Source organism: Carcharodon carcharias, chromosome 5 (assembly GCF_017639515.1).
Source record: "Carcharodon carcharias isolate sCarCar2 chromosome 5, sCarCar2.pri, whole genome shotgun sequence".
In the NCBI taxonomy this organism is placed as follows: Eukaryota; Metazoa; Chordata; class Chondrichthyes; order Lamniformes; family Lamnidae; genus Carcharodon; species Carcharodon carcharias.
Genome location: NC_054471.1, coordinates 163,249,064 through 163,266,946, shown reverse-complemented (window position 1 = coordinate 163,266,946; position 17,883 = coordinate 163,249,064). Strand labels below are relative to the sequence as shown.

The 17,883-nt window shown below is 46.1% G+C and overlaps 1 protein-coding gene across 2 annotated transcripts in view; it reads left to right on the top strand.

The window, feature by feature from the left end:
* Window positions 1-17,883, top strand: part of b3galnt2 (beta-1,3-N-acetylgalactosaminyltransferase 2) — a 39,143-nt gene that overhangs the window by 4,025 nt on the left and 17,235 nt on the right. For both annotated transcript variants that reach the window (XM_041187451.1, XM_041187450.1), the window contains exons 2-4: window positions 6,401-6,518; window positions 16,133-16,233; window positions 17,612-17,805. In XM_041187451.1, coding sequence (XP_041043385.1) covers window positions 6,401-6,518; window positions 16,133-16,233; window positions 17,612-17,805 — 413 coding nt within the window. The remainder of the gene's footprint in view (window positions 1-6,400; window positions 6,519-16,132; window positions 16,234-17,611; window positions 17,806-17,883) is intronic.

Genomic DNA, 17,883 nt, shown 5'->3' with positions numbered 1-17,883 from the left:
GGTGATATATTTCTAAGTCAGGATGGTGAGTGGCTTGGAGGGTAACTTCCAGGCGGTGGTGTTCCCTTGTGTCTGCTGCACTTGTCCTTCTAGACGGTAGTGGCCGTGGGTTTGGAAGGTGCTGCCTAAGGAGCCTTGGTGTGTTTCTGCAGTGCTTCTTGCAGATGGTACATACTGCTGCCACTGTGCGTTGGTGGTGGAGGGAGTGGATGTTTGTGGATGGGGGCCAATCAAGCGGGCTGCTTTGTCCTGGTGGTGTTGAGCTTCTTGAGTGTTGTTGGAGCTGCACTCATCCAGGAAAGTGGAGAGTATTCCATCACACTCCTGACTTGTGTCTTGTCGATGGTGGACAGGCTTTGGGGAGTCAGGAGGTGAGTTATTCGTCGTACAGTTCCTAGCCTCTGACTGCTCCTGTAGCACAGTATTTATATGGTTAGTCCAGTTCAGCTTCTGATCAATGGTATGCCCCAGGATGTTGATAGTGGGGGATTCAGTGATGGTAATGCCATTGAATATCAAAGGGTGATGGTTGGATTCTCTCTTGTTGGAGATGGTCATTGCCTGACACTTGTGTGGCACGAATGTTACTTGCCACTTGTCAGCTCAAGCCTGGATATTGTCCAGGTCTTGCTGCATTTGGACATGGACTGCTTTAGTATCTGAGGAGTCACAAATGGTACTGAACATTGTGCAATCATCAGCAAACATCCCCACTTCTGATCTTATGATAGAAGGAAGGTCATTGATGAAGCAGCTGAAGATGGTTGGGCCTAGGATACTACCCTGAGGAACTCCTTATGTCCTGGAGATGAGATGACTGACTTCCAACAACCACAGCCATCTTCCTTTGTGCTAGGTATGACTACAACCAGTGGAGGGTTTCCCCCCTGATTCCCATTGACTCCAGTTTTGCAAGGGTTCCTTGATACCATACTCGGTCAAATGTGGCCTTGATGTCAAGGGCTGTCATTCTCACCTCACCCCTGGAGTTCAGCTGTTTTGTCCATGTTTGAACCAAGGCTGTAATGAGATGAGGAGCTGAGTGATCCTGGTGGGACCTAAGCTGAGCATCAGTAAGCAGGTTATTGCTAAGCAAGTGCTGCTTGATAGCACTGTTGATGACCCCTTCCATCACTTTACTGAAGATGAGGCAGTAATTGGCCAGGTCGGATTTGTCCTGCTTTTTGTGTACAAGACATACCTGGACAATTTTCACATTGCTGGGTAGGTGCCAGTGTTGTAGCTGTATTGGAACAGCTTGGCTAGGGGGAACGGCAAGTTCTGGAGCACAAATCTTCAGTACTATTGCCGGAATGTTGTCAGGGCCCATACCCTTTGCAGTATCCAGTGCCTTCGGCCATTTCTTGATGTCATGTGGAGTGAATCGAATTGTTTGAAAACTAGCATCTGTGATGCTGGGGACCTCCAGAGGGAGCCGAGATAGATCACCACTCAGCACTTCTGGCTGAAGATTGTTACGAATGCTTCAGCCTTATCTTTTGCACTGATGTGCTGGGCTCCTCCATCATTGAGGCTGAGGATACTTGTGTAGCCTCCTTCTCCAATGAGTTGTTTAATTGTGCACCACCATTCATGACTGGATATGGCAGAGCCTAGATCTGATCCGTTGGTTGTGGAATTGCTTAGCTCTGTCTATCACTCGCAGCTTATGCAGTTTGACATGCAAGTAGTCCTGTGCTGTAGCTTCAACAGGTAGTCACCTCATTTTTAGGTATGCCTGGTGCTGCTTCTGTCATGTGCTCCTGAACTCTTCATTGAACCAGGGTTGATCTATTGGCTTGATGGTAATGGTAGAGTAGGGAATATGCTGGGCCATGAGGTTTCAGATTGTGGTTGAGTATAATTCTGCTGCTGCTGATGGCCCACAGCATCTCATGGTTGCCCAGTCTTGAGTTGCTAGATCTGTTCGAAATCCATCCCATTTAGCACGGTGGTAGTGCCAGATAGCATGATGGAGGGTGTCCTCAATGTAAAGACGGGACTTTGTCTCCACAAAGACTGTGCGATGGTCACTCCTATCGATACTGTCATGGACACATGCATCTGTGGCAGGCAGGTTGGTGAGGATGAGGTCAAGTATGGTTTTCCTTCTTGTTGGTTCCCTCACCACCTGATACAGACCCACTCTAGCAGCTGTGTGCTGTAGGACTTGGCCAGCTTGATCTGTAGTGATGTTACCGAGCCACTCATGGTGATGGTCATTGAAGTTTCCCACCCAGAGTATATTCTGTGCCCTTGCCACCCTCAGTGCTTCCTCCAAGTTGTGTTCAACACTGATTCATCAGCTGAGAGTGGGGATGCAGTACGTGATATTCAGCAGGAGGTTTCGTTGCCCATGTTTGACCTGATGCCATGAGACTTCATGGGGCCCAGAGTCAATGTTGAGGTCTCCCAGAGCAATTCACTCCCGACTGCATACCACTGTGCCGCCACCTCTGGTGGGTCTGTCCTGCCGGTGGGACAGACATCCCCAGGGATGGTGATGGTGGTGCCTAGGACATTGTAAGGTATGTTTCCATGAGTATGACAATGTCAGGCTGTTGCTTGGCTAGTCTGTGAGACAGCTCTCCCAATTTTGGCACTAGGCCACACATGTTAGTAAGGACGACTTTGCAGAGTCGACAGGGATGAGTTTGCCGTTGTCATTTCTGGTGCCTAGTTTGCTGCCAGGTGGTCCGTCTGGTTCCATTCCCTTTAGACTTTTTGACGGATTGATACAACCGAGTGGCTTGCTAGACTATTTTAGAGGGCAGTTAAGAGTCAACCACATTGCTATGGGTCTGGAGTCATATATAGGCCAGACCAGGTAAGAATGGCAGATTTCCTTCCCTAAAGGACATTAGTGAACCAGATGAGTTTTTACGACAATCAACAATGGTTTCAGGGTCATCGTTAGACTTTTAATTCCCGATCTGTTTTAAACATGTTTTAAACTGGGTAAATTAGCTGAAAATACTGAGGACTATCCAAGATTAGCATGACAGCTGATAAAGCAAATTTGTTGAGTGTTTTGTTACCTCTGTATTGAATCATACAGAAGAGGCCATTTGCCCCATTGTACTTGTGCCAGCCCTCTATCCAATTAGTCTCACTCCAGTACCTTTTCCCATTGCCCTGAACTTTCATCCTTTTCAAGTATTTCTCCAATTTCCTTTAGAAAGTTACTATTGAATCTGCTTCCACCACCCTTTCAGGCAGTGCTTCCATGTCGTAACAAGCCACTGTGTAAAAAGAATTATTTTCATTCCCCTCTTGGCTTTTTTTGCAAATTTACCTTAAGTCTGTGTCCTCGTTACTGATCCTTCTGCCACTGGAAACAGTTTCTCTCCATCTTTTCTATCAAAACTCTTGATATATATTGAACACCTCCATTAAATCTTCCCTTGTCCTTCTCTGCTCTAAGGAAAACAGCACCTCCCCACACCCTCCCATTTCTCTCTTCAGTAGAATATTTCACCTAGGCCTTTTTTCTCTCTCCTACCAAGATATGCATTGACGAGTTTGGAGATTTAAGTAAAAGGTTTTCTAATTTTTTTATCCTAATGGAGAGAATCAGATTTTGCGGGTTCTGCTTCAAAAAAGACTGTGGTAAGATTAGCCTTTCTGAGTGACAGGCTGTACCATTGGGTTTAATGAACTACATCCTCACTGCAATACCATTTTGTATCACATGTGAAATTGGATGTTGACATCACGGTCGCAACAATAGTGGATGGGGAAACAGGTTCCATTCATCATTTAGAGTGGACAGTGTCGAAGTCATAGGATGTGCTTCAAGAGATGGATTTGGTCAGTCTCCTTGATGATCACTATCTGACTGGTGCAGGTGATGTGTGTTGCTGAGCATCACAGACACTTTACACAGTTGATCAATCAATTGCCAAATGTTTTTTTAAAAGGTAACTAACAATGAGTTTTACTTGTCACTAACTCGTGTAAAAAAAACACAAACACAATATAAACATTCAATAAAACAATTGCAATTCACTGGTCCAGCTGAGAGATTTTGTCACCTTCTAATGTGACTTTGAGCTGTGATGTATTAGCACCATTTAGTGGTACTTCCTCCAGCGATCATGAGTAACGTGGTCGAATCCCCAAATGTAGCTGAGGATAACATAGCCCATCAGGAACATTGAAACACCACCAATGCCACCCTTCTTCACATTGATATACTTCTTGTAATATGCATCATGGCTTCTGCAGAGAGCATAAAAGATAAACTCTCTACTTGACATTCAAAACATTTTAGTGTTAACTCCTTATTTGTTTCAATCTGATCCATTCAGCTGCTTAAAGTACCAGTAACAAGAGGAGGGTTTGACTCATTGCCAGCTGGAGGCTTAAAGAAGGATATCAAAAAAAGCATTGATAGTGTTTAAAGGCACTGATTAATCAACTCTATACTGCTGGTAAAGCTCAAAATGTAAAGAATTGATATTGAGACATAAATACATAAATATAAGTTAAGGTTAAGTTATAATTGTATGTGCACATATGGGGATTTCAGCAGTAAAATAGGCAGCATTGCTGATATTCACTGTCAGTTGTGCAATGTATTTTTGACATGATTTGGGGCTAAAAATTATGGCCACGCTACTAGCATGCCCGGCTCTCAGTTAACAGAATAAAATACTGGCTGCATATGGTGACAGCATAAGTCCCGGTTAGATTAGAGATGATTGGGTCAGTCACACCTGGAGGCCACGCTGTTGTAAGTGACTGGGATTGATATTATGCTCATTTGTATAATCTAATTGTCCTCCAAACTACAATTTGCTGAAGATATAATCCTGCTTTTATCAGGAGACTTTGCTGCAATTTTGCTTATGACGTCTGTTTGCTGCAGTTCACAGGGACTCTTTGTAACTAGACTTGTTGTTTGCTGACCAAACAAATACTGCTGAGTATACTGATGCTTTTCGCTGTTTGCTGAAGAAATCGACTTACTGCATAGAGACTGTTTAATTAAACCATAAAGTATACTCTGTTCACTGCAAAATAGACTCTGTTTGCTGTAAGTCCCACCCCACTTCCAACTCATTAGCTGACAGAGTGGTGTCAATGGACATTCCAAGAAACTCAGATCTCAGGGCAAAATTTGTGACTTTGTATGAGCCTCTGCTCATAGTCATAAAATAGATGCTTGGGAACCCGGGACATATCCATCTCAAATAGGTTTCTTATAAAAGGAAATGGCAATTTGCTTTCCTCATTAAAAGTGTTTTGCTTTTTCTTGTGTGTTTTTATTTTCATTCTTTTTCCATGTCAGTTGGTTTTTTTGTCATCTATCCTAATATTTCCTTATATGGCTCAGTGTAATATTTCATTTGATCACTCCCTGTGAAGTGCTATGTTAAAGACGTTATATAAATGCAACAAATTACTGTATGTAAGCATGAGAAACTAGAGTTCTTTGACCTTTTACTGTAGTTCAATGCATTCAGTATGATATAAAGGACTTCAGTCAGTGCCTGCACATAGCATCTGTTTTAAACAGGGTAAATTATCCAGAAATATTGAAGGTTATCCAAGATTATCAAGACAACTGACAATGCAAATTTGTTGAGTGTTTTGTTACTTCCATATTGAATTGTACAGCATAGAAGGAGGCCATTCACCTCATCGTTCTTGTGTTAGCTCTTTGAATGAGCTATCCAATTAGACTCACTCCCCTACCCATTCACCATTGCCTTGAACCACAAACAGCATGGTGTATATCTTATGCAGAGGAACTGTTACAATAAGTTATGTGTGCTAAACCTTGGGGCAGCTGCTGAAAAAGCTACTGTATAAGGCCCATCGATACCGAAGGGCTGGAAACAGTGTAAAATTCCTCGAGCTGTATGTTTGACATGAAATGAATATTGTAAATAGAACCCGTAATTTTAAGCATAGTGAGGCAGAGTGCAAGATGTTGTGTTGGAAGAAACTAATCTGTTTTGCACTTTCTGTAATGTTAAATTTGAACTGTTGCATAATGTACCTTTACAAATTTTACGAATAAAGTATATTTTTGGGGGAAAATATTTATAATGTTCAAAAGATCTCCTGATATAAGGCCGATGCAGCGGTTGTGGTTTAAATCCTACACCAGAGACTTGAGGTCATAATCCAGGCTGACTGTTCCAGTGCAGTGGAGGGAGGCACTGTCAAAGGTGCTATCTTTCAGTTGAAACATTAAACTGAGGCCCCATTCACCCTCTCAGTTGGACGTGAAAGATCCAATGGTACTATTTAAAGAACAGCAGAAGAATTCTCAGAGGTACTTAATTGGCTGTAAAGTGCTTCGGGATGTCCTAATTTCATGGACGGTGCTATATAAATGCAATTTCTTTCTTTCTGTTACTTCTCCTGAGTGTTAATTTTCTTTTTCCAGAGTGGACAGCAGATCAGTATGATATTTTGATTGGCATACTGTCAGCTCGACACCACCATGAGTTGCGAAATGCACTCAGGAAGACTTGGCTGGGGCATCTACAGCATCTAAACCAGCGGTGAGTAGCAGATTATTCAAGGGTTTAACTTTTCTTTTTGAAGAGCTTTTAGATTAAGGAAATAGTCTAGCAGAGTGCACGATGACATGAAAAATGCTCCTTACTTGGTGTGAAAGGTCCAAAACTTCTGCAAAGGAGGTTTTTTTTTGCAAAGATATACTTTATTCATAAATCTTCAAAAACATTTCAAAACTTTTTAAATCACCATCACAAAAATACAAAGGTTCAACTTTTACAAACTGAAAACACAAGGTGTATCAGAAAAAACAATGAATATTTCAATCATTGGCAGACATACATTTTAATCTGTACAGACTGATGGGCTCTTTACAGTTCCCAGCCCCCCAGTGCACTGTGGCAGAAAGGTCTTAGGTAGCGACCCTTCCCCATTGCGCCTTTGCGGCGGCTGCCCCAAGCTTAACTGTGTCCCTCAGCACGTAGTCCTGGACCTTGGAAAGTGCTAGTCTGCTACACTCAGTCGGGGACAACTCTTTGCGCTGGAAAACCAACAAGTTTCAGACAGACCAAAGAGCGTCTTTCACCGAGCTGATGATCCTCCAGCTGCAGTTGATGTTTGTCTCGGTGTGTGTCCCTGGGAACAGCCCGTAGAGCACAGAGTCCTCTGTCACAGAACTGCTCGGGATGAACCTCGACAGCAACCACTGCATCCCTCTCCAGACCTTCTTTGCAAAGACACAATCTACAAGGAGGTGAACAACGGTCTCTTCCCCACCACAGCCTCCTTGAGGTCAACGTGCAGAGGGGGTGAGACTCCTGGCGTGTAGGAAGGATCTTACAGGGAGGGCCTTTCTCACCACCAGCCAAGCTACATCTTGTTGTTTGTTGGAAAGTTCTGGTGATGAGGCATTCTGCCAAATGACTTTGTCAGTCTGCTCAGGGAACCATCCCACAGGATCCACCCTCTCCTTTTCCCTCAGGGCCTTTAAGATGTTACGTGCCGACCACTGCCTGACGGACTTGTGGTCGAAGGTGTTTCTCTGCATAAATTTTCTCACGAGGGACAGGTGGTACGGCACGGTCCAACTACTTGGAGCGTTCCGCGGCATCGTGGCCAGACCCATCCTTCGCAACACCGGGGACAGGTAGAACCTCAGCATGTAGTGACACTTGGTGTTTGCAAACTGAGGGTCTACGCACCGCTTGATGCAACCGCACACAAAGGTGGCCATCAGTATGAGGGCGATGTTGGGCACATTTTTTCCCCTTTTATCTAGAGGCTTGTACATCGTGTCCCTGCAGACACGATCCATTTTTGACCTCCAGATAAAGCGGAAGATGGCTCGGGTGATCGCCACCACACAGGAGTATGGAATGGGCCAGACCTGCGCCACGTACAGCAACAGCGAGAGTGCCTCACACCTAATGACCAGGTTCTTACCCGCAATGGAGAGGGAGCGTCGCTCCCACATGCCCAGTTTCCTTTTCACCATAGACACTCGCTCCTTCCAGTTTCTAACGCGTGCCCTGGTCCCTCCGAACCATATCCCCAGCACCTTCAGGCCATCAGCCCTGACAGTGAAGGGGACAAAGGATCGGTCAGCCCATTTCCCAAAGAACATGGCCTCGTTCTTCCCACGATTTACCTTGGCTCCCGAGGCCAGTTCGAACTGGTCGCAGATGTGGATAAGTCTGTGCACCGACAGCAGATCAGAGCAGAAGATGGCGACATCGTCCATGTACAGGGAGACTTTGATCTGAGTGCCTCCACTACCTGGGATCGTCACTCCTCTTATGCCCGGATCCTTCCTGATGTACTCAGCAAAGGGTTCTATGCAACACACGAAAAGAACAGGCGAGAGAGGGCAGCCCTGCCTGACTCCAGATTTAATAGGAAAGCTATCTGATTCCCACCCATTGATTGAGACTGTGCTACTGATGTTAGTGTAGAGCAGTTGGATCCAATTGCGAATTCTCTCCCCAAACCCCATTTTGGAGAGCACATCCACCATGTAGGTGTGCGATATTCTGTCAAAGGCCTTCTCCTGATCCAGGCTGATGAGGCAGGTATCCACACCCCTGTCCTGTACATAGGCAATCGTATCCCTGAGCAGCACGAGGCTGTCAGAGATCTTCCTGCCCGGCACAGTGCAGGTCTGGTCAGGGTGAATCACCAATTCCAGAGCGGATTTGACCCGATTGGCGATGACCTTGGACAGAATCTTATAGTCCACATTCAACAGTGAAGTGGGTCACCAATTTCTAATTTCCTCCCTTTCCCCCTTGTGCTTGTAGATGAGGGTGATAATGCCTTTCCTCATGGATTCTGACATAATGCCGGCCAGGAGCATACTGTCGTACACTTCTAGCAGGTCTGGGCCGATCCAGTCCCACAGAGCCGAATACAACTCTGCCAGCAAGCCGTCGCTTCTGGGAGTTTTACTCTTCTCGAAGGACTCAAGGGCCTCAGTCAGTTCGTCAGGAGTTAGCGCTTTGTCCAGACTCTCCTGTGTACTGTCATCTAAGACCTCCGTGATAGAGGACAGGAAGGACTGGGAGGCCATGCTGTCTGTGGGCTTCAGGTCATATAATCCGGCATAGAAGGATTTGCTGATCCTCAAAATGTCAGATTGCAATGACTTAACTGAGCCGTCTTCTTCCTTCAGGCTGCTGATCATAGAGCTCTCTCTGTGTACCTTTTGGAAGAAGAAACGTGAGCACGTCTCATCCTGCTCCACGGAGCGGACTCTGGAACGGAAGATGATCTTGGAGGCCTCCGAGGCAAAGAGCGAGGCTTGCTGGCTCTTCACCTCTTGGAGTTCCTCCTTGATATCGACCCCCATCGACTGCAGCCAGAGCAGATTCTGCATGTTTTTCTGGAGTCGGGACATTTCCCTCTGTTCCTTTCTAGCTTTCTGGGTGCCTTTGAGGACGAAAAACCTCTTGATGTTTCCCTTGATCGCTTCCCACCAGTGTGTCAGGGACTCAAAGAGGGGTTTCATGGTTCTCCAACCTTTGTATTCCCTCTTGAGCTCCTCAATGTTCTCTGGGGTCAGCAGTTGCACGTTTAGCTTCCATGCCCCCCTGCCAACCCTCTGGTCCTTCTCTAAGTGACAGTCAGCCAGTAGGAGGCAGTGGTCAGAGAAGAACACCGGCTTGACGTCGGTGGATCTGACTGCAAATGCACGGGACACAAACAGGAAATCTATCCTGGAACAGACGGACCCGTCAGGCCGCGACCAGGTGTATTTACGCTGCGCTCCATCTGCAGGGTTGCTGAAGACGTCGTGCAGCTTGGCATCCTTTACTGTTTCCATCAGGGATCTGGATGTAGCGTCCAATCTGCTGTCGGCCTTGCCGGATCGTCCAACCGCATCGATGATGCAGTTGAAGTCACTGCCCAGATTGACCGGCCTGGAGGTTGCCAGCAGCAGTGGGAGCTGCTGAAAAACCTCCAGCCGCTCAGCCCCTTGTGACGGGGCGTAGACGTTAATTAAACGGAGTGGAGCATTCTTATACATTACGTCTGCTACGAGGAGGCCACCACCTCCTTAACCTGGGAGACGGTGAAGCTGCCTCCCCGCAGCAGAATCCCTAGGCCGGAGGAACGAGAGTCGTTTCCTCCCGACCAGATCGATGGCCCATGGGACCACCATCGTGACCATTGCCTGTAGGAGCTGAGATGCGGTATCGCACACTCCTATAGAAACAGCAGGTCAGCTTTGACCTTGGCAAGGTAGTCCAAGGTCGCAACACATCGCGTAGTAGATTTAATGCTACGCACCTTTATGGATACAATCTTTACACCCATTTTAAAGCAGTTAGTCACTTACCAAACCTGTTGTCTCTGAGAGTTCCTTCATGCCCGTGGTGTGCTCAAATTGCTTCACTTGGGATGGGCTGAGGAAAGCGTCCTGAACCTCCCCATTGGAGATGTTCTGCTCGGGTGGCATCTGGGGGTCCGTGCAGAGAGCGGGGTTTGAAATGTCCTCTGTTGGAGAAGCTTCTCCAATCCTCTCCCCCTCTGGGGCGTTGCTGCTCCCGGCTTCCCGGAGCTGGGGTGCGCTGAGCGCCTCACTGCTCCCAGATTCCTGGGGTTGTGGTGCACTGGCCTCTTTGGGTTGTGAGCCAAGTTGGGGTGCGCTGGTCTCCTCATTGTCACCAATGTTCTGGAGCTTGGGTGACTCGTCCTCCGACTCCCTAGCGTTTTGCCGCTTCTTCTGTTAGCGCCGCCCTGGCACTTCTTCATCCGAAGAGCTGCTGCTCTTGTTATCCGTGTCGGATAGGAGACGCCTCTTGACTCTTGTCTGGGAAGTGGCTTGGTTTCTTTTTAGCCCCTTCTTCCTTTTGGCTCTCTTCACTAGCTGCCACTCTCCCTGCTGCTTTCCCACTGCTGCCTCGTCCTCCTCCGTTGATTCGCTCTCCTGAGGAGTGGGTGGTTCCGGGGGCAGTGCTGTTGATTGGCTGTCTGCTGCCTCAATTTTTTCCTTCACCTTGTCTCTCTCTGTGTCCTCCTTTGTCCCGATGTTTTCCCTGGGGGGCCTTGGTGGTTGGTGTGACACGAGGCATTTCTTCTGCTTCCCCCTCGTTGGCTTTAGCTGCCTGTGCATAAGTACGGCAACGTTTGGGGCAGGTCTTGTAGAGGTGACTTGCCTCGCCACACAGGTTGCAGCACTTAGCCTGTTTACAATCTTTTGTCTGGTGCCCTTCCTTTTTGCAGTTCTTGCAGAGGACAGCACTGCAATTGGCCGCCACATGACCAGACTTGCCGCATGAGCGACAAAGTTTGGGTTGCCCAGCGTAGACAAGGTAACCACGGCTTCCCCCGATAGCGAATCTGGAAATGGGGTGGAAAACGGCTCCCTTACCGTCGGTCTTGAGCGTTACCTTAACCTGGCGTTTACATGTCCAGATCCCCAAATTATCTTTAACTTCAGTGCAGATCCCAACCTTATCGAAGTACCTGGTAAGGAAGGTGAGCATGTCAGCAACAGGGACGTAGGGGTTGTACAGATGCACCGTCGCAACCCGTTCATGATGCAACGGTAGAACAAAGAGCGGCTCCGCCGTCAGGATCTTCATTTCTGGCAGGTCTTTCTTTTCCTCAAACAACTTCAGGAGTTTGCCACATGCTTGAAGGTCACATCAAAGAAACCAGCGCTGGGGAAATCCTGGAGACAGTAGATATCCGCAGCCTCAAAACCACACAGCTTGAATAGGATCCTCTTTGTGAAGAAGGTCCTATCCATTCCTGTTCCTTGCTTGCTGCCCTTCACCATGACTCGGATGGTGTTAGGTACCCCATGGTAAGGGGTTTGACTGGTTATAGCCATTGCTCTTTCCCTGGCAGAAACGCGATGAAGGTCTCTCCCCTGCCAGGTAAGTAAGTAACTTCTGCAGAGGAGGTGGAAGAAGGTTTGTAATGTATAGGGCATTCTATGTAGAGTTATAGAATCTTACAGTACAGTAGAAGCCTATTGTCTCCCAACATCATGCTCATGCTGGCTCTTTGAAAGAGCAATCAATTAATCCCACTTTCTTGTTCTTTCCCCATAGCCATGCAAATATTTTCTTTTTAATTATTTATCTCCAAAGTTAGGGACTGAGGCTAAGTAGTTGGGAGATTAAAAACTTAAAAAAATTTTAAGTAAAGCAATCAGTTAGCTTCCATATATTTAAGTGATAATAACAGAAGGGAAGTGAGTAGCTGGTGAGCCTTCTCTTTTATTAAATAGTAAGGTTTATTGGTAGCAGCAAGGTTTATTATCTAATAGATAGAGGATTGGCAGGGCTGCTCTGACCTCTGGAGTGCACATCCTGTGGTATGTGGGAACTCCAAGACACTTCTCATGTCCCGGATAACCATATGGGCAGGAAGTGTCATCAGTTATAGCAGCTTGAACTTGGGGATTTGGAGCTTGAGCAGCAGCTGGTGTCACTGCGGTACATTGAGAACTTCGTGGATAGCATGTTTCTAGATATGGTCACCCCGCAGCTCAAGAGTATGCAAGGAGAGAGGGTGACCACCAAACAGGCAGGTAAAGCAGCAGTTGCCTGAGTGCATCTCACTCTCCAACAAGTGTTCAGTTCTGAATACTGATGAGAGTGATGGTTCACCTGGGGAGTGCAGCCAGAGCCAATTCCATGGCACCATGGTTAGCTCAGCTATACAGTGGGGGTGCACAAATTGGAAGAGCAGTAGTGATAGGAGATTTGATAGGGGAGCGGGGCGATGTTTCCAAGGTCGCAGGTGTGAATCCACAATGGTATGTTGCCTTCCTGGTGCCAGGGTCAAGGATGTCACTGAATGGCTGCAGAGCACCCTGAGGGTTTAGGGTGAACAGCAAGCAGTCATGGTCCACATTAGTACCAACGATATAGGCATAAAGAAGGATGAGGCCCAGGCAGAATTTAATCTCTGGATTACTCCCAGTGTCATGCACAAGTGAGTGTAGAAATAGGAGGATAAAACAGACGAATGCGAGGCTGGAAAAATGGTGAAAGAAGGGGAGGGCTTTAGATTCCTGGGACATTGGAATGTGCACAGGTGAGCTGGGACCCGTAAAGGCCTAAGCAGAGCCTTGACCAGTGTCCTTGCAGGGTGATTTTCTAGTGCTATTTGGGAGAGCTTAAACTAACTGGGCAAGGGTGTGGGAACCAGTAGGTAACATAAGGGAGGAATACCAAGGTGCTCAGAATATTGGGAGAGACAGATAGCACTAGAATAGGGAATAGTAAATTATTAATTGGGTTCAAAGTACGGTAGAAAGTAATAGCCTAAATTAGGGTTACTGTGCATATATGTGAACATGTGGAGTGTGGTAAATAAGATTAGTGAGTGACGAGTGTAGATTGCCACATGGAAAAATGATGTTGTGTTTATAACAGGGACCTGGCTTAAATAAGGGCAGGACTAGGTATTAAATATTCCTGGATTCAAGGTGTTAAAGAAACATAGGAAAGGAAAGAAAGGGAGAGGGGTGGCAATATTAATTATGGAGAACATTGTATTGCTGGAGAGAGAGGATGTTCTAGAGCGATCTAGGACATAATATTTGGCTAGAGCTAAGGAACAAGAAAAGATGCAATCACATTGTTTGGGTAGTCTACAGGCCATCATCTAGTGGGAAAGATGTAGAGGAACACATTTGCAAGAAAATTACAGAGAACTATAGAGTACTTATGATGGGAGGCTTTATTTATCCATAATGGGAGACTTTAATTATCCAAATATAGACTAGGCTAGTGGTAGTGTAAAGGGCAGAGAGGGGCAAGAGTTCTTAGAGTGCCTGCAAGAGAATTTTCTACAGCATTATGTGTCCAGTCCAATGAGGAAGGAGACACTGCTCGACCTGTTCCCTATAAATGAGATGGGCCAAGTAGATCAACTGTCAGTGGGAGAACATTTAGGGAACAGTGATCATTGTATCATAACGGTTAGGTTGACTATGGAAAATGAAAAGGAACAATCCAGAGTAAAAGAAATTAACTGGGGGAAAGCCAGCTTCAATGGGGCGAGAATGGATTTGACCCAGGTAAATTGGAATCATAGGTTAGTAGGCAGAACTGTAACTGAACAATGACTGCCTTTACAGAAGAGAGAGTTTGGGCATTCAAGATATATCCCCAGGAAGGGGAATGGTAGGACAAAAAAAAATTCAGATTTCCCTGGATAATAAAAGATATAGGGATTAAGGTGAAGAAGAAAAAGTGCGCTTATGACAGATGTCAGGTGGATTATACAACTGAGAAGGTTCAGTTCTGGACACCACACTTTAGGAAAGATGTGAAGACATTAAGAGAGTGCAGAAAATATTCACAAGAATGGTTCCAGGGACGAGGAACTTCAGTTATGTAGATAAATTGGAGAGGTTGGTCTTTTTTTTTTGGAGAAGAGAATGTTGAGAGGAGATTTGATAGAGGTATTCAACATAATGAGGGGTCTGGACAGATTAGATAGGGAGAAACTTTTCCCATTGGTGGCAGGATTGAGAATGAGAGAGCACAGATTTAAGATAATTGGCAAAATAAGCAATCGCGACATGAGGAAAAACTTTTTCACACAGTGAGTGATTAGGATCTGGAATGCATTGTCTGACCAAGTGATGGAGGCAGATTCAATCAAGAGGGAATTGGACTATTATCTGAAAAGGAAGAATGTGCAGGGCTACATGGACAAGGCAGGGGAATGGTACTAGGTGAATAACTCCTTCAAGGCTCCACCATACAGGACGGGCTGAATGGTCATTTTCTGTGCTGTAAACATTCTGTGATTCTGTAAAGAGTGCCATGTATGTAATTTAGGTGTCAACAGAACAACAGCAGAACCATTCCCAACTCTTGCTGTCCAAAAATATGGGAACAGTGGTTAAGATCTGAAATTGTTAAACTTGATGTTGAATCTGGTACAATCTTCCAGTACATGGTGCATACCACCTTCCGCTTTAGTGCTGGTCAGTGTGGGGTGAGGGAGGGGGGATTGAGAATGGTTGAGTCCAAGTGTGGTCCAGTTGGATAACAAAGGATGCTGAAACACGCAAGAATCTTGTAATCTATATGCCTGGGTCTAATCTGCATCCCCACCTTACACACTGGGTCTATTTCCTGCTCCTGTACCCTGGGTCAATTCCCCCAATCCCCTCAATTATCCTGAATCTATCACCCCTCACCTGGTGCCCTGGGTCTTGCACCCCCTCCCCCCCACCCCCATGCCCAGTATCTATCCTCCCCTCCCACAAAATCCTGGGTCTACTGCCCCCCCGCCGCCTTCCTCAGTGCCTTAGATCTATTCCCCCTCTCCTGTTGCCCTGGATCTATTCCCCCTCCCCCAGAGCCCTGGGTCTATCCCCCCTCCCCCAATGTCCTGGGTTTACACCTCCTCCCCCAATGCGCTGAATCTACAACCACCAGTGCTTTAGGCCTACCCCCACATGACCGCACACCCAGTGCCCTGGGTCTGTGCCCCATGGTGCCCTGGGTCCATTTGCCCTCTCCTCCATTGCCCTGGGTCTATCCACTACCACCCCCTACCCACCTGGTGCCTTGGATCTATGCCCCCCAGAGTTCTGGGTCTATCTTCCTCTCCTGGGCGTTGATCACCTCACCCCAACACCATAATCCTCCCCGGTGCGCTGGGCCTATCCCTCCTTCCTGGTGCCTCGGGTCGCAACCTCCCCACCATGGTGCTCTGGGTCTGTGCCCCCTCTAACTCTGGTCTATCATGTCACTGAACCAAAAGGTCTTGTGTTCAATCCCCACTCCAGAAATTTTTGAATGTTATCCAGGTAGACACTCCCAGTGCAGTATTGAGTGCAGTGCGGTGCACTGTTGGAAGTGCCATCCTTCAGATCAGACGTTAAACCAAGGTTCCATCTGTTCGTTGGGTGAATGTAAATGGTATAGTCATGGCACTATTTTAAAGGTTCAGTATTTATCCTCAGTCAAGGTCCCAAAAAACAGATTGTCTGGTCATTATCACATGGCTGTTTGAGCTTGCTGTTTGCAAATTGGCTGCTACATTTATTACATTACAACAGTGACTATACCTCAAAGGTAGTTCATTGATTGTAAACTGCTTTGTGGTGTCCTAAGGCCATGAAAGGCGCTGTAGAAAATGAACATTTTTCCTCCCTCTCTTTATTTTGTGTCTTTGGCAGTGTCCTTGCAAAGTTTATAATTGGAACTTATGGTTGCGACATTCCTGATGAGGACAGAGAGGATCCCTACTCCTGTCAGCTGCTCAACTTTACAAACCCAGGTCAGGCTTGCTGGAGATTATTGAAATGCTGTGTTCATGTATTTGTTAAGGAAGAGGCTTCCAGAACACCTGCAAACTGGATATCTGAAATAAAAACAGAAAATTCTGGAAATTCTGCGCAGAGAAGGCAGCATCTGTGAATAAACAAGTACAGAACCGGGGAAAGGAGGGTCTATCCTCTATATTGTATTCCTCCATTTCCTGGAACCTTGGTTGGGAGATAAGAATTTCTTTGAAACAGTGAATTGTTAAAATCCGAAATGTGCTGCCTGAAAGGGTGGTGGAAGCAGATTCAATAGTAACTTTCAAAAGGAAATCGGATTTAAAGTTAAAAGATAAAATTTACAGGGCTATGGGGAAAGAGTATGGTGAGTGGGACTAATTTAATAGCTATGTAGAGAGCTGAATGGCCCACTATGCTGATTTTATAAATTTATAATAACCTTTAGCTACAGCATATTGTTTATTTATAATGAAGCCAATAATTTAATGTAGAGCATCAAGTTCTCAGTGCAGTCAATATTCCACTGCAAAGAGAAATAAGCATGTGAATTTGATTCTGTCATCTTTTTGAGTCAACATCTTTGTCAGCCATGGCTTAGAAAGTAGCATTCTTGTCTGTGACTCAGAAGATTGTGGTTCAAGTCTCACTCCAGAGACATGAATTCAGCTGACCCTCAATGCTGATGGAGTGCTGCACTGTTGGAGGTGCCACCTTTCAGATGAGATGTTAAACCAAGGCCCTGCTTGCTCTTTCAAGTGCACATAGAAGATCCCATGGCACTTCATCAAAGGAGAGGTTTTTTTTTTTATTCGTTCATGGGATGTGGGCATCCCTGGCTAGGCTAGCATTTATTGCTCATCCCTAATTGTTCAGATGACATTTAAGAGTCAACCGCATTCCTGTGGGTCTGGAGTCACATGTAGGCCAGGACAACAGATTTCCTTCCCTAAAGGGTATTAGTGAACCAGATGGGTTTTTGTGTCAGTTGGCAATGGTTTCATGGTCATTATTGAATTCAAATTCCACCATTTGCTGTAGCGAGATTCGAATCTGAGTCCCCAGAACATTACTCTGGGTCTCTGGATTACCATTCCAGTGACAATACCACTATGCTATTGCCTCCCCATCAACGACGTTCGCCCCGGTGTTCTGCAACTGGTACATGTTTCTCTAACATCACTAAAACAGAGGACCTGGTCATTACTGTATTGCTTGTGGGATCTTGCTGTGCGTGAGTTGGTAGATGGGCTTCCTATATTACAACAATGGCTACACTGCAAAGGTACTTGATTGGCTGTGAAATGCTTTGGGATGTCCTAAGGCTGTGAAAAATGCCAAATAAATGTAAATTCTTCTTTTTCTTACTTTCTGCAGTTATAGGACAGGAAATTGAAGCCATCAGTCTGTTTGGAACTCCTGCTTCAACATTGCTTGGTAGCAAGGTTTCAAAGATTGACTTCCGAGTACTCCATCCCATCATTATTACAAGACTTGGGGTATTCCATGATCCGAGAGGAGCAGGTTTTCAACAGAACCTGACCGTCCGACTCTACCAAACCACTCTGGAGGTAAATCCCACCACAGTCATGACATCCTATTCCAAACCCTTATGCTCTCCATCACCGAGACTGCCTATTTTCACCTCC